Source organism: Biomphalaria glabrata, chromosome 14 (genome assembly GCF_947242115.1).
Source record: "Biomphalaria glabrata chromosome 14, xgBioGlab47.1, whole genome shotgun sequence".
Taxonomy (NCBI): Eukaryota; Metazoa; Mollusca; class Gastropoda; family Planorbidae; genus Biomphalaria; species Biomphalaria glabrata.
The window spans coordinates 17,522,166-17,534,951 of record NC_074724.1 but is presented as its reverse complement, the minus strand read 5'-3'; the positions used below and the strand labels follow the sequence as shown (position 1 = coordinate 17,534,951).

The window sequence follows — 12,786 nt, the reverse complement described above, 5'->3', positions numbered from 1 at the left end:
TTTTTTTAATTTTAAAACGCCTTGTCTTTATAATAAAAGATGATTGGTGCATATTGATATAGACCAGTGTTTCTCAAACTACAAAAATTTTGCGGCTCACCACGAAGAGCAACAGTTGCTTTATAATAAAAAGAAAAAAAAAGATTTGACCTGTTTTTAAGTATAACATTTAATGTGAAGGGTGTGCCTGTTTTTGAGAGCAAATGCGATCTAATCGAGGCTCCAAAGTCGACAAACAAACTCGCATTTCATCGTCTATTGTAAGAAGTCTCTCTCTTTTCTTAGTCTTGATTTCAGTCAGGGCTGAAAATCCAAACTCACAAAACCATGAAGATGGAAGATGGAAGAATTATTTTGATTGCTTTTAAACTGATTGCAGTATATAACTTGTTGACTGAAATCCAAAACACATCTAGGCTTTTCTCGGCAAAACTTGACTTAAGAACTGCATCGTTTTTTAAATCATTGAGCTGCTCTACTTCTTCAGTTGTCAGATTTGAAGCTTCATTGTTTCCAAATGGAGAGCTGACCCATTCATATTCATGACTTCAAACTGTTGGAAAGTAATGCTGTAATGCTGACTGCAGGTGTCAAAGTGTACAGAATTTCGGAGGTGGTTTCTTTATTTGAAGCACATTCAGTGTAAGTAGGAAACAGTTGAAGATTCCTTTCGAGATCTTACTTTGACACAAAGACAATTTTTCACCAAATGGCTTCAGTTTTGAGGATGCAGTGATGATGGTTTTCGATGGTCCTTTAAGACTTAAATTCAATGAAAATTTGTGAAATAAATCAGAGAGAAATGTCACCTTATCCACCAGATCTCGTCATGAATAGAAAATTCATAGTCTTTTTTTTTCTGAATCTGAATCCATTGCTTCACAAAGCTCTGAGAAAAGTTGGGATGCAAGTGGTCGAGATTTGATGAAGTTTACAACTTCAATCACTATCACTTGATCCAGAATAGACATCAAATCTTTCGGCAAAGACTTAAAGGCAAGAGCTTCTCTGTGGATCATGCAGTGTACAACTAATACTTTGGTTTTCTTTGACGCCCAAGAGTGACGAATCCCTTTCTATTTCCCTGCATGGAAGACAGCCTTCGGCGCAAACGCTGACACAGTTTTTCCACTGTAGTTTGAATAGCGAAATGTTTTCGTTCACACTTTGAAAATATATTCGCCTTTGGTCGTAGTTGGTAAGTCTTTGCAAAATAAGAATTCGTTGACACACTTTTCATCCTTTATGAACCGAATAAAAGCTAGCAGCTGAGCTTTGCCGCTAACGTCAGTGGATTCATCAACTTGAAGAGACCCTGATGATAAGTCTTCAATTCTGCGCGAGATAGTATCATGTTTTAACTTTTTCAGCGGCATCGGGTCAAGGATAGTTTCATCAACTATTGCTAAAGCTGGTGCAATGAGTGATTCAGCCACTGTGTGTGCTTTCTAATAACTGAGCAAACTTATAACTTGCAATCAATCCCTTTTCTGGCAGCTTTAGGTAGTTCGTAAGTTTCTTAGCTTGTTTATTTTGTTGAGCCGTGATATTTTCGATGTATTCCTTCGGTTGCGCTTTTACAGCTGAATGTTTTGTTTCCAAGTGTCTCTTCAATTTGCTTGGAACAAGCACTTCATTCGATAGAGTTGCGTTGCAGATTAGACAGAATGGCAATGGAGCATCTTCAGGTCCAGAAGATATGAAGCCATATTCGATGTAATCTTCTTTGTACCTTCGTTTGGTTCCATGCTTTTCATTTAACACTTTCGCAGTTTCATTCTTGCTAACGTATTTCTCCATGGATAACAATGAATAACGCTTAGTGATAATTTGTTATCAATAGCATACACCTAAACAATTTACATGAAACACATCGCTATTATTATTGTTACCAATTCAAGAACTGCTGTGCGTCTGCTAAGGCGCCTACATTTGAGTCATTATAATAATATATATATAGTGGACAATTCCATAACCTGAAGAGATCCCTTTCCGTCACTATGGAGCGACCCACTACTATTACTGGTCGTTGCAAGTGGGGATGACATCGCAACATAAAATAAACATTTAATAGTAGGCAGACCTGTGTAACGCTACACATGTAGCGTTCTGAAAACTCCCGCGGCACATCCGCAAATCTTCGGCAGCACACTAGTGTGCCGCGGCACACAGTTTGAGAAACACTGATATAGACCCTAATTATAAACACATTATAATGTGAATATGCAAAATCAGAGCACCATGCATAATTTAAAAATATTGCACATTCTGCAGACCAAGATCTTTTTTACTATCTGGCCATATCTATTCGATACCAAACAAAATATTAATTAACATTATTATTTTTCCTTTTAATTTAATTCTTGTTTTGTCAGGTAAAAGAAATAATTGAACAAAATTTCAACATGATCTGAGATTGGGTTTGGGAGAAAAAAGGGTACAAAAAGTGTACATTTTGTAAAAAAAATTACAGAATGTCTTAAAACTTTATGTTGTGTTTATTTTCTGGATTGCTGCATTTCTTGTGTGTTAGGTTCGTAAATGATTTTAATTCTTTCTTTATATTGAGTAATACACACATTTGCGGTTCACATTTTTTGGTTTGGGCATAAACATTTCTATTTTGTAATAAGGCATGTCTGAAAGTGTTTTAGTAAGAAAAAGTTAAGTACCCCTTGCAGACCTTGTGGTCTATTGGGCAGATGATGTAGTAAGAAAAAAGGAAATATGGTACATGAAAATAAGATATACTGATAAATTTAACCATTTAATAATAAATTTAATTCTTAAATACCAGTATTAAAAAAAATCACAAAACTGAAAAATACTAATTTCATATAAGATAAATGCTCTGAGAAATTGTATTATTCATATTTTTGCTAAAAAACTTAAAAAGAGGAACCACTAACACATTTTTTTTTTTGTGTGTTAAAGTGTTGGTTCTGCATCAAATTTATCAAAGCCAAAACAAAGAACGATCACTTTCACATTTAGAAAATAATAAAAAGAAATTCAAAGCTTAACACTATAAAGATAGTGAAATACATTTTATATACCAAGTTACATGAGAGCAGTGCCTCACTGTCCAGTGCTAGTGAGGTTACTCCTTTATAGTAACACCACACTGTTGATTCAACATTTTTACTGCATAAAAAAACAAAAATATAGATATAATTATAATTTGTTCTGAAACTTTTATTGTTAAAAGAATAGTACTAAAGATATATGTATGTTGTTGTCCTCCTTCAGACATGAAGCGACAATTGATTATCTCTTGTAAAGTTCTTTTTCTTCTGAGTTGATTTCCAAAGTCAACTCCATGTTGAGATTCCTAATCCCTATGCAGTCTGAGGTATAATTTTAAAAAAAATGTGATCGTGGTCAGATTTTGTGCAATATGAACTGCATTTTATATGAATCAGTTATTTCTTATTTATTTGTAACAAATTCTATAAACATTTTTTGTTAATATTTTGGCAGGTTGTGGCGGTTTTCAAATGGCATCTCAAGCTTTATTTTACATAGTCATTATCATTTGCATTCACACTGTAATTGGTATTATAGCTGTTCCATTCTTATGGCACTCTTGTGGAAGTAAGTAATATTTTTTTTTTAAATATAACAATATTGATTTTTCTTGCCAAGCTTGTTTGTCTTATTTTATTATTTAGACATTGTCTTAAAACAATTTTGAGTGTTGATTAAATCAGTACTAAAATCTCTTTCTTTTAATATGTACACATTAAAGAAATTCATTCCTTCATTATGGATTATTATGGTAAATCACTAATTGATGTCACTTTAGTGGACATAAATGACTATTGAAGAACCTGAATAGGTGGCTGTTTATGTGGCATGCACTCCGAACTGTCTTCTCAAAGGTTCCAGGCTCAAACCAACCCTGTGAATGATGAGCAATAAAAATATTTGACATGATATTAGTTATGTGTGATAGCAATAATGTAATACAATTAGTAGTAGTAGAAATACTTGTAATTACACATTGTGTGCTTACTAAACTTATACACTCTAAGCATATACACATTGTGTGCTTACTAAACTTATACACTCTAAGCATATAATATCTAAGTGCAAGCAATGCAATTTAAAATAATGTTACATTGATTTATCTCTTTTTCTATTAGCATAATCACTTTTCTAGTTGTAAAAGGTTAACTCAATATCCTTGGAACTTATTATTGTTTGGTCATTCTGAAAAGATTGTGGCATTTTTTTTTAGAAGCAAAGAAACCTCTCTTTTGTAGCTGGTGTGGGTGTGATATACTTGTTTACATAGGCAGTCTTGAATGTTAGTAGTGTCAGAGTTTGTAGCTCCTAAAGATTTTTTAAAATATTAAATTCTTGAACATCTTCAACACAAGCATGAGTAAATGAATCAATTATGTACTATGTATCAATCTTGGAGTGTGACATCCATCTCTGTTGAACCTCTATAACATGTTGAAAAAGAATATTTCTATATCATCCTTTGGCTTAAGCCTTTCATAAAAACTTTTTGCAATAGGCATCTTGAGTGGCTCTATACTACTTTTACACTTTGATAGATGTTAATAGCTAATCTTATGAGCAGCTTGATACAGATGTCTATAGTTTTGCTAGTTAGTAAGCTCATGAAAGTTCTGAAACATTGCTCTTCTATTAGTCCAAATTATTTTGCAAGTTATTTGAATATTATGTCAATATCCATTAATTTTTTAAAAGTTGCTATCTTGGACATCAACTCGTATATGCAGTTTTAATATGTTGACTTCGAATATTATTTTTTTGTGTTTAAAGAATCTTTTAATTGTATTTTGTAAAAAAAATACTTTTTTCAGCTTCCGTTCTTATTTTCTTTTCTTTTATTTATTTCTGATGCAATTAGTTTTGAACTGTAGTTAGTATTGTCTTCCTAAATTACTTGACATATATGTGAGTTCGGAGGGGCCTATATGCTTTGATTTAAACATATTGTGGAATATATCTCTTTTTAAAATTGCAAATAAACTAGCATAAATAAGTATTGTAATAACTTAAGGGAGGCGACTCATCAACATACATATATTTATTCACAGGAGGACATCACAAACACATAATAACAATGTCAGTCTTGAGCACAACCTCTTTATAAGCACTTTGGTGGAGCTCCTTTATCTTGTCTAATGTTAACATTCCTTTTTAGTCTAGTTCTTAGCACTGCATATTATACATAACTACACTGCTCCCTCCTTTATCTGAAGTGGTGGAGTTGTATCTGTCAAAATAACACAGGTGGAGGTAGTGGAAGTCACAGTTGCCTGCCACTTAACACAGTGGGATGTAGTGGCAGTCTCTGTAGTTCCCAGGGCCGTTGTTCAATTGACATCTTGTGAAGAATTTGTAGTCCCAAAGAAAGCCAACCATGCAGTGTGCTGATATCTTCTCTGCCACACATTAGCAGGTATCTCCATTTGAGGCACCTCACATACAGTTCTTGTTAAACACCAATGTGCAGTTATCAGTATTAGAGTTTCACCCGTAGGTACTGACAGATAGACAAATGTCTCTAAGGTCCACTGCAACAGGCTTGGATGCAGATTCAAAGTTTTCTTGATCTGTCCAGCTTATACAAGTACTCGTAGCAGGTACACCAAGAACTCCGCCTGGAAGCATGGCTAAAAGGGCTAATCCTCCGGTAGAGCCCTGCTAGAAGCTCTGCTTCTCAGCATAATGGCTTCTAGCTTCCACACAAGTCTAGTGACTCTGTAGATACATCACTTCGCAGCTCCGAGAGCTCTTGCAATTCATAGTTAAGATACTATTTTTTTGCATTAACCCTATTGTTAAAAAATAAAATAGATTTTACAAAACGATTTTTTTTCCACAAAATTCTAGATGCTGGGATTCAACTGAAAAAAAACAGTCCTTCTGTGGATAGAAAATCTGACTCTGATAACCATGGCAATAAGTAATTATATATAATTTGAATATTGTTTTAAAAATTCACTTTTATCATTTGTAGTTTGTTTTTTAAATTATGCATACAAAAATCAACCTGTAAGTTTCTCCGAATCAAAAAAAAACACACTAACATAAATGAAATTAGAGTTGAGGTTCTGCCATATCTGATGTATTTGTAATTAAAAGTGTATACGGTATACTACTTTGAAAGGCCACATAGCCTATGACCAGTAGTCAATGTCCAGATGCTTGACTACTTGTTAATCACCACAGCTGAGATTCCGTTGTAACATCAGCTGTCTTCACTGTGATGATATTTTTCAATAAGTTTGTTGCGTTTTAAGGGAAATTCCAGCCCGCTGACTTGCCTATGTTTCTTCTTTCTTTTTATGATTCTGACTGTGATCTCATTGTGAATATTATTCTTCAGCTTGTGTATTATAGTTTTTTATCTGCATGCTTTTTAGTTAAAAGGTAGATTATCCTACAAGAATCAACAGTCCTATTGCAGATCAATAAAATTGATATTATTATATAAAGGAATTCTAAATAATAAAATTTATTTACTAACCTTTGCATTGTCAGTCACTGACCAGATTCAATTGAACTACTAAATGCTCAACACATTGATGGAAATTTAAAAATAGCAAACTGCCGAGTAATTTGAATTGTGATAAAAGTTGTATCTTTTCCTAACATGCTTTGATAGAAATTGGTCATTGAAATAACAATGCAATTTAACACATTTTGTTGAAGAACCCATCTCAGAGACGCTACAGCCCATGGAAGGCTCTGACCTGTTTCAAGATATTTTTCTATTCAGATTTCTTGGGTAGCATATTTGTGGAGTGTCTTCCTTTTGGAACTTGCCAATTTACTATTTTTAATCCCCTGTTCTTAGCCACAAATAAAAAAAAAATATAATTCATGACCACTTTCTTCCAATATTGTCTGTTATCTCATTCTATTTGGTAAAATGCAGGCTATTTGCACATTGCCCTGTCAATGTTAAAGGTCATTACATGAATTATATGGCAAGTTATATATATATATATATATATATATATATATATATATATATATATATATATATTGTTATAAACCTGGTGGTGGCACACATGGGGGTAGTGGTGTGTGTGTAGTCAGCCGACGCAAATCGCTCTAGGCCAAGGGTTGGCGAGCGGTCAACTGTGACGAGCTACGACGGTCAACCGAGACGAGTGTCAACATGAAGGTTCGAGTAGGATCGGCGTCGTGAACAGAGCTCAGGAGCGTCACGAGGGATGTAGTCATATGACCACCCAGAATGGTCGAGCGACGTTCTGCTCGGTTATAGAAAGCCAGCAGGGACCCTATATAAAGAGCGAAGGTATCAGAGACGAGTTAGTTACAACTTCCCGATCTACAGTTCGTTACTATGGCTCAGTACAAGTCCGAGACGAGACAGAAAGACCAGTGCAAGAGTTGATACGGCGGCACGGCTATTAACTTGAGAGATATTTGTACAGTCTTGTGTTACATGCTGCCAATTGTACAGTATTGGCTGTTATTTTATTGACATTAAACTATTACTTTATTTGGAGCCCTGAGTTGTCAAGTTCTTCAGTTGGTTGTGTAATGTGCAGTTTGCATAGAGCCGGATAGTGAGATTCGTAACACTGGTGTCAGAAGTGGGATCGGATCGTATCGGATAGGAACGGATCTACTATGGCTCGTCTGAAACTGCTGTACGAACTCGAAGTGAAAGAACTGAAGCGAGAGCTGCATGATCGAGGGCTGAAGACAAGTGGAAATAGAGAAACCTTACAGGCACGCCTCCGGGAAGACATAGTGGGAGAAGAGGAAGATCCAGACACGTATCTTTTTGAAGTAGAACCTGATATGGAGGAGCTCTTGAGCTCAATGCTAGGAAACATAAATTCCAAGATAGATGCCATGGGCACCAAGGTGGATGCCAAGATAGATGTCATGGTCTCGGGAATCAAAACCGAGTTATTGGCTATGAACCAACGCTTACATGCTGTGGAGGAGAGAATCACCACCATTGACGAACAGATGAATCAGAGGGTCGACAAAGTGGAGAAGGCAATCGAAGAAATGAAAACGCAGTTGGTGGTGTAAGGTGCAGTTTATATATATATATATATATAGTGAAAGGGGCTTGGCTGATTCACTCACCACTTATCTATCACTAATTCTTCCTCTTTTGGAGGACAAAAAAAAAAGAGAAAAATGATCCACTTACTTGCCTCCTAAGCAACAGGCATTGTTTAATTTTTTCTTCTTCTTTGTTCTTATTTTACATGTTGGAGGATCATAATTCAATATCTGAGATGAACCGTGCAGTGGTTTCCAGATCAGGCAATTCAATTAAAAACCTCTTCCGGGGGGGGGGGGGGTTCTAGTTTAAAACCCCTACCAGAGGGGTTCGAGTTAAAAAACACCTACCAGGGGGTTTGAGTTTAAAAATCCCTACCAGGGGTTTTGAGTTTTAAACCCCCTACCTGGGGTTTTTGCAGTTAACTCCCCCCTCTTCTATAAAACGAAACAAAAAAAAAATCCCCTAATTCCAAGAGCACAGTTAAGAAAGATTTTGATTTTAAAACCCCCTCTAAAATTAACGATAAACCCCCTCGTCAACATAAAAAAAACTAATTACGCACTCAAAATGTTATGAGCGTAGCTAAATGGGTTTTGACTCAGTTTTGAGTTTAAACCCACTTCAGCGGGGTTTGAAGGTAAAAAAATACCTCTTTAATATTAAAAACAAAGCAAATTATACACTCAAAATGTTATGAGTGTAGTCAAAGGGAGTTTTGAGTTTAAACTCCCCTCCAGTGGAGTTTGAAGCTAAAAAGTACTTCTTCAATATAAATAAAAGCAAATTACTCACTCTTAAATCTATGAGCGTTGCCAAAGGGGTTTTGAGTTTAAACCCCCCTCCAAGGGGGTTTGAGGCTAAAAAATACATCAGTGTAAGAAAAAAAGCAAATTACGCACTCAAAATGCTATGAGCGTCTTGAGTTTAAACCCCCATTCAGAGGGGTTTGATGTTAAAAATACCTCTTCAATATAAAAAAAAAGCAAATTACACGCTAAAATTATTTCAGCGTAGCGAATCCAATCGGGGGTTTTGAGTTTAAACCTCTCTTCTACAGATGGCTTTTTTTAAAGTTTAAAACCCCTCCAGATGGTTTTGAGTTTAAGATCCCCCTACAGAGCATTTTGAGGTGGAAAACCCCCAACAGATTATTTTGACGATAAAACTTCTCTTTTCGATATAAAATCTAAAGCAAACTACAGTCACTTAATTCCAAGAGCGTATTCAAGAGAGGTTACACATTTTTACCAGTGGCAGGGCTCCATTAATAAACTGCAGTGAATAGTCATCTGCCGAAATTGAAAAACACTAAATGTGGCTCAACAAAGATGGCTAAGACAGATTTTAGGAGTCAATTATAGAGATCGGGTCTAAATCAAGGAAATCCTATGCCGAACTGGTAGTCGACCCCTTAGTAAGATTGTGAGAGAGCGACGCATGAGGTTTGCGGGACATGTTCTCTGACAAAATGAAATACGCATAAGAAGAGTTGCAATGATATCCTAGTACAACTTGACGCCACTCATTCATGGAGGTCCTCATGGCAGGTGGGAAGAGGCTTCAGACATTACCAGTGACAGATTTTTATGGAAACAGCTTGACGGCAAATGCGTCGAACGGCGCGGGAGTATCTAAGTCAGTAAGAATAGCACATTAGGATTTTAAAATAGAAATTTTTAATAGCAGGAAAATGCACTGTTGATACCTCAGAATATGCATTTTGTTGGCTTTCAATATCAGAAATAGTGCTCCTAGCGCTCCCCCAGACCCCATTGCTAGTAATGGCGGGGAATCTACAATTTTCCCACTAACTCATGGAAGAACTTATTCTAGGGCACGTTAATCGTCTTCCGAAAGAATGAAGGGTCAGAATGTAATAAAGATTATGTAGGCACACACACATAAATACATATTTTAAAAAATTCGCAGGGGGCGGGGGGGGGGAGAAAAAAATCCACCCCCAACCCCCCCCCCCCGAAAAAAATCCTGGCTACGCCCATGGTTGCTATTTTGTTTTGTAATTATACTCTTGGATAAAATTTATCTTCTATTTTTTTTTTTGTTGAAAATTTGCAGTATCGTAGGAAAATACATTTGCTATAGAGTATTACGATTTTTTTTATTTATGTCAAATTCATATCTTTTCACAGTTTAATTTCCTGTCTTTGTGTTTTTAAAAAGAAGTGCAAATATTTAAATAATAATAATAATAATAAAAGAATCAAATATTTTTATTGCTATATAAGAACTAAATAAATGTAGACAAAATAATTGATTAGAGCTAAAAATTAAAAATTATTTTGCTAAAATAGAATTTAAAAAAAACACGATTTTGAGAAAGTAAAAAAAAAAAAATAAGAAATTTAATAAAATCTCAAAAACTTTTCTTATAAAATATAAAAACTATAACTATTTTTTTTTAAAAAACGTTAGAATTATAATATGTAAAAAAAATATTTTTTTTTTGATTAAAACTAAAAAAGTAAGGCTTTGTCAATGAAGTAAAAAGAAAATTACTCTTTACTTATGTAATTATTAGAATGACATTTTACTTTATATATATATTATGTGTTTTGAAATGGTCGATTTTTCTAATCGCTTTTCGTTTCTTTGATCAAAACTAAAAGGGTCGGAAATACCTTTTGACGTTCACATCTTTTACATTTTTCAGTTCTCTTTTTAAACGAAACTGATATTATTAGGCTGTGAATTTAATTGTAACAGATACAGAATAAATATTTTGAAATAAAAAAAAAACCGGGAGTTGGGATCAAACCCGATACAGGCTATGAAAAGAGCGAAACTACACATTTGCAGTTCGTTCTTTGACGAGTCTTTTACTCAAGGTCTGTGTACTTTTTAGGACTAGATTATTTCAAGTACCCTGCATTTTTAATACACAAATGACACAAAAAGTAATTGTAAAAATAAATATTTTAGTGATTTTTTTAAATTGCATTGACCAGATCATTTGTAAAATTAAAGTTTATAACTAAAGACTTAAACAAAAATGAAGTAATTATAATGGCATCCATTATGATGCTACCAAAGAATTCTATATGGCATTTCTTCCTTCCTCAATTTCTTTCCTCGTGTTATCTTATCAAATACAGACGCTAAGCCCTATTTAAAAAAAGATAATTAGGTCCTACGCGGGTCAATCTATCTTCTGAATTAAACCCTGCCTATCATTGGTTAAATTAGTTGACTCAGGCAACCCATTTTATGCTCTAATGGCAATAGGGAAGAAGGAGTATTTGTACAAATTTGTCCTAGCATGTAACAAGGAATGTGACTTTATCTTTGTCTTTCCAAGTTTTTTATTAGTTTTTTTTTTTTTTTTTTTTTTTTGCATTTGAAGATTATCGTTTAGTGTTTTATGTATAATTGCTATTTTATTTTTAAGTCTTCTGTTCTGAAGGATCTCCAAATTTAATGATTTTAATAAAGGTGTTACTGTAATCAAATGTGAATATTCGTCTGTTATGAATCTCACTGCTCTATTTTGTGTCTGTTTTGGTCTCAAATGTGTATCCCGCGGCCTTCGTGAGTGACCTCGATTACCTTTTAGCTCACAAAAAAAAAAAGACTGCCTTTGGCATACGTTCGTCTACCATACGGGATACGTGCCCTGCCCAGCGTAACTGTCGGACCAAAAAAAGTCCCTCTATACTGTCCATACCGGCGTTCGCAAGGACAACTCTGTTTCTAGTGCGGTCTTGCCACCGTATGTCCATGATGGAGCGCAAACATCTTTGGTGAAGGTGCTCAAGAAGTCTTAGATGTTTACTGTATAGTGTCCATGTCTCAGAGCCATACAGAAGGGTTGAGAGAACCACCGCCTGGTAGACATTGATTTTTTTAGGCAGGCGGAGCGATCTGTTTCGCTAAACTCTCGTCTGAAGGCGTCCAAAAGAACTACTGCCCTGGTCGACGTAACAGAGGCGCCCCACGGAAACGCTTCAAAGATTTGCTTAGGCGTCAACTTTCTTTGGCTGACATAGAAGAGAGCACCTGGTTGCATGCGGCCCCAGAACGAGACAGCTGGAGGTCACTCACGAAGGCCGTGGGATACACATTTGAGACCAAAAGAAAATTTGCTGCCGAGGACAAACGCAGACGGCGAAAAGAAAATCTAAATCGACCACCTGCGGACAATGGTTATGTTTGCCTTGGATGTGGCAAAATATGTAGGTCTCAGCTGGGGCTTCACAGCCACGGGAAATACTGCATTCCTCACTATTCTTTGGACTTAAAGACAAGCCTTATTATTATTAAATGAGAAATGGACAAGCTCTCATGCAAATCACAAGAAAGATGATGCCTATTGTAAACAATCCCGACAAGATCAACGTCTAATCTTTCGACTGAGGACCGGACACAACAGAATAAGACAACATGTCCTTCAGATCTGTTCTCTTTAATAGAAAGAAAACTATATGAAGAGCTCCCTGATTTGGAAACCATTTCGCAGTTTATCTCATTTATTAGTCTAGTCATCTAAACGCTGCAACATTAAAATGAGAACGAAGAAGAAGCTCTTTAACAATATTTAATAGGAATTAACTGTAACACACACACAGCCCCGAAATCGCAAACCACCCAACGTATTCACAACTCAATATTGGTATAGAGTTCTTCTTTTTAATATTTGTACAGCAAAAGTAAATTATCTTTTTGTTTATTTTTAATAACATAGATCTATCTAAAAATACTACACTTAAGGCTTACAAAAAAATGTTATT

General features: G+C 35.2%; 1 protein-coding gene across 3 annotated transcripts in view; it reads left to right on the top strand.

Moving 5' to 3' along the window:
- The window catches only part of LOC129922962 (uncharacterized), a 60,291-nt gene that overhangs the window by 36,449 nt on the left and 11,056 nt on the right, over window positions 1-12,786 (top strand). For all 3 annotated transcript variants that reach the window (XM_056011335.1, XM_056011334.1, XM_056011333.1), the window contains 2 exons: window positions 3,481-3,594; window positions 5,875-5,947. In XM_056011335.1, the coding sequence (XP_055867310.1) occupies window positions 3,481-3,594; window positions 5,875-5,947 (187 nt within the window). The remainder of the gene's footprint in view (window positions 1-3,480; window positions 3,595-5,874; window positions 5,948-12,786) is intronic.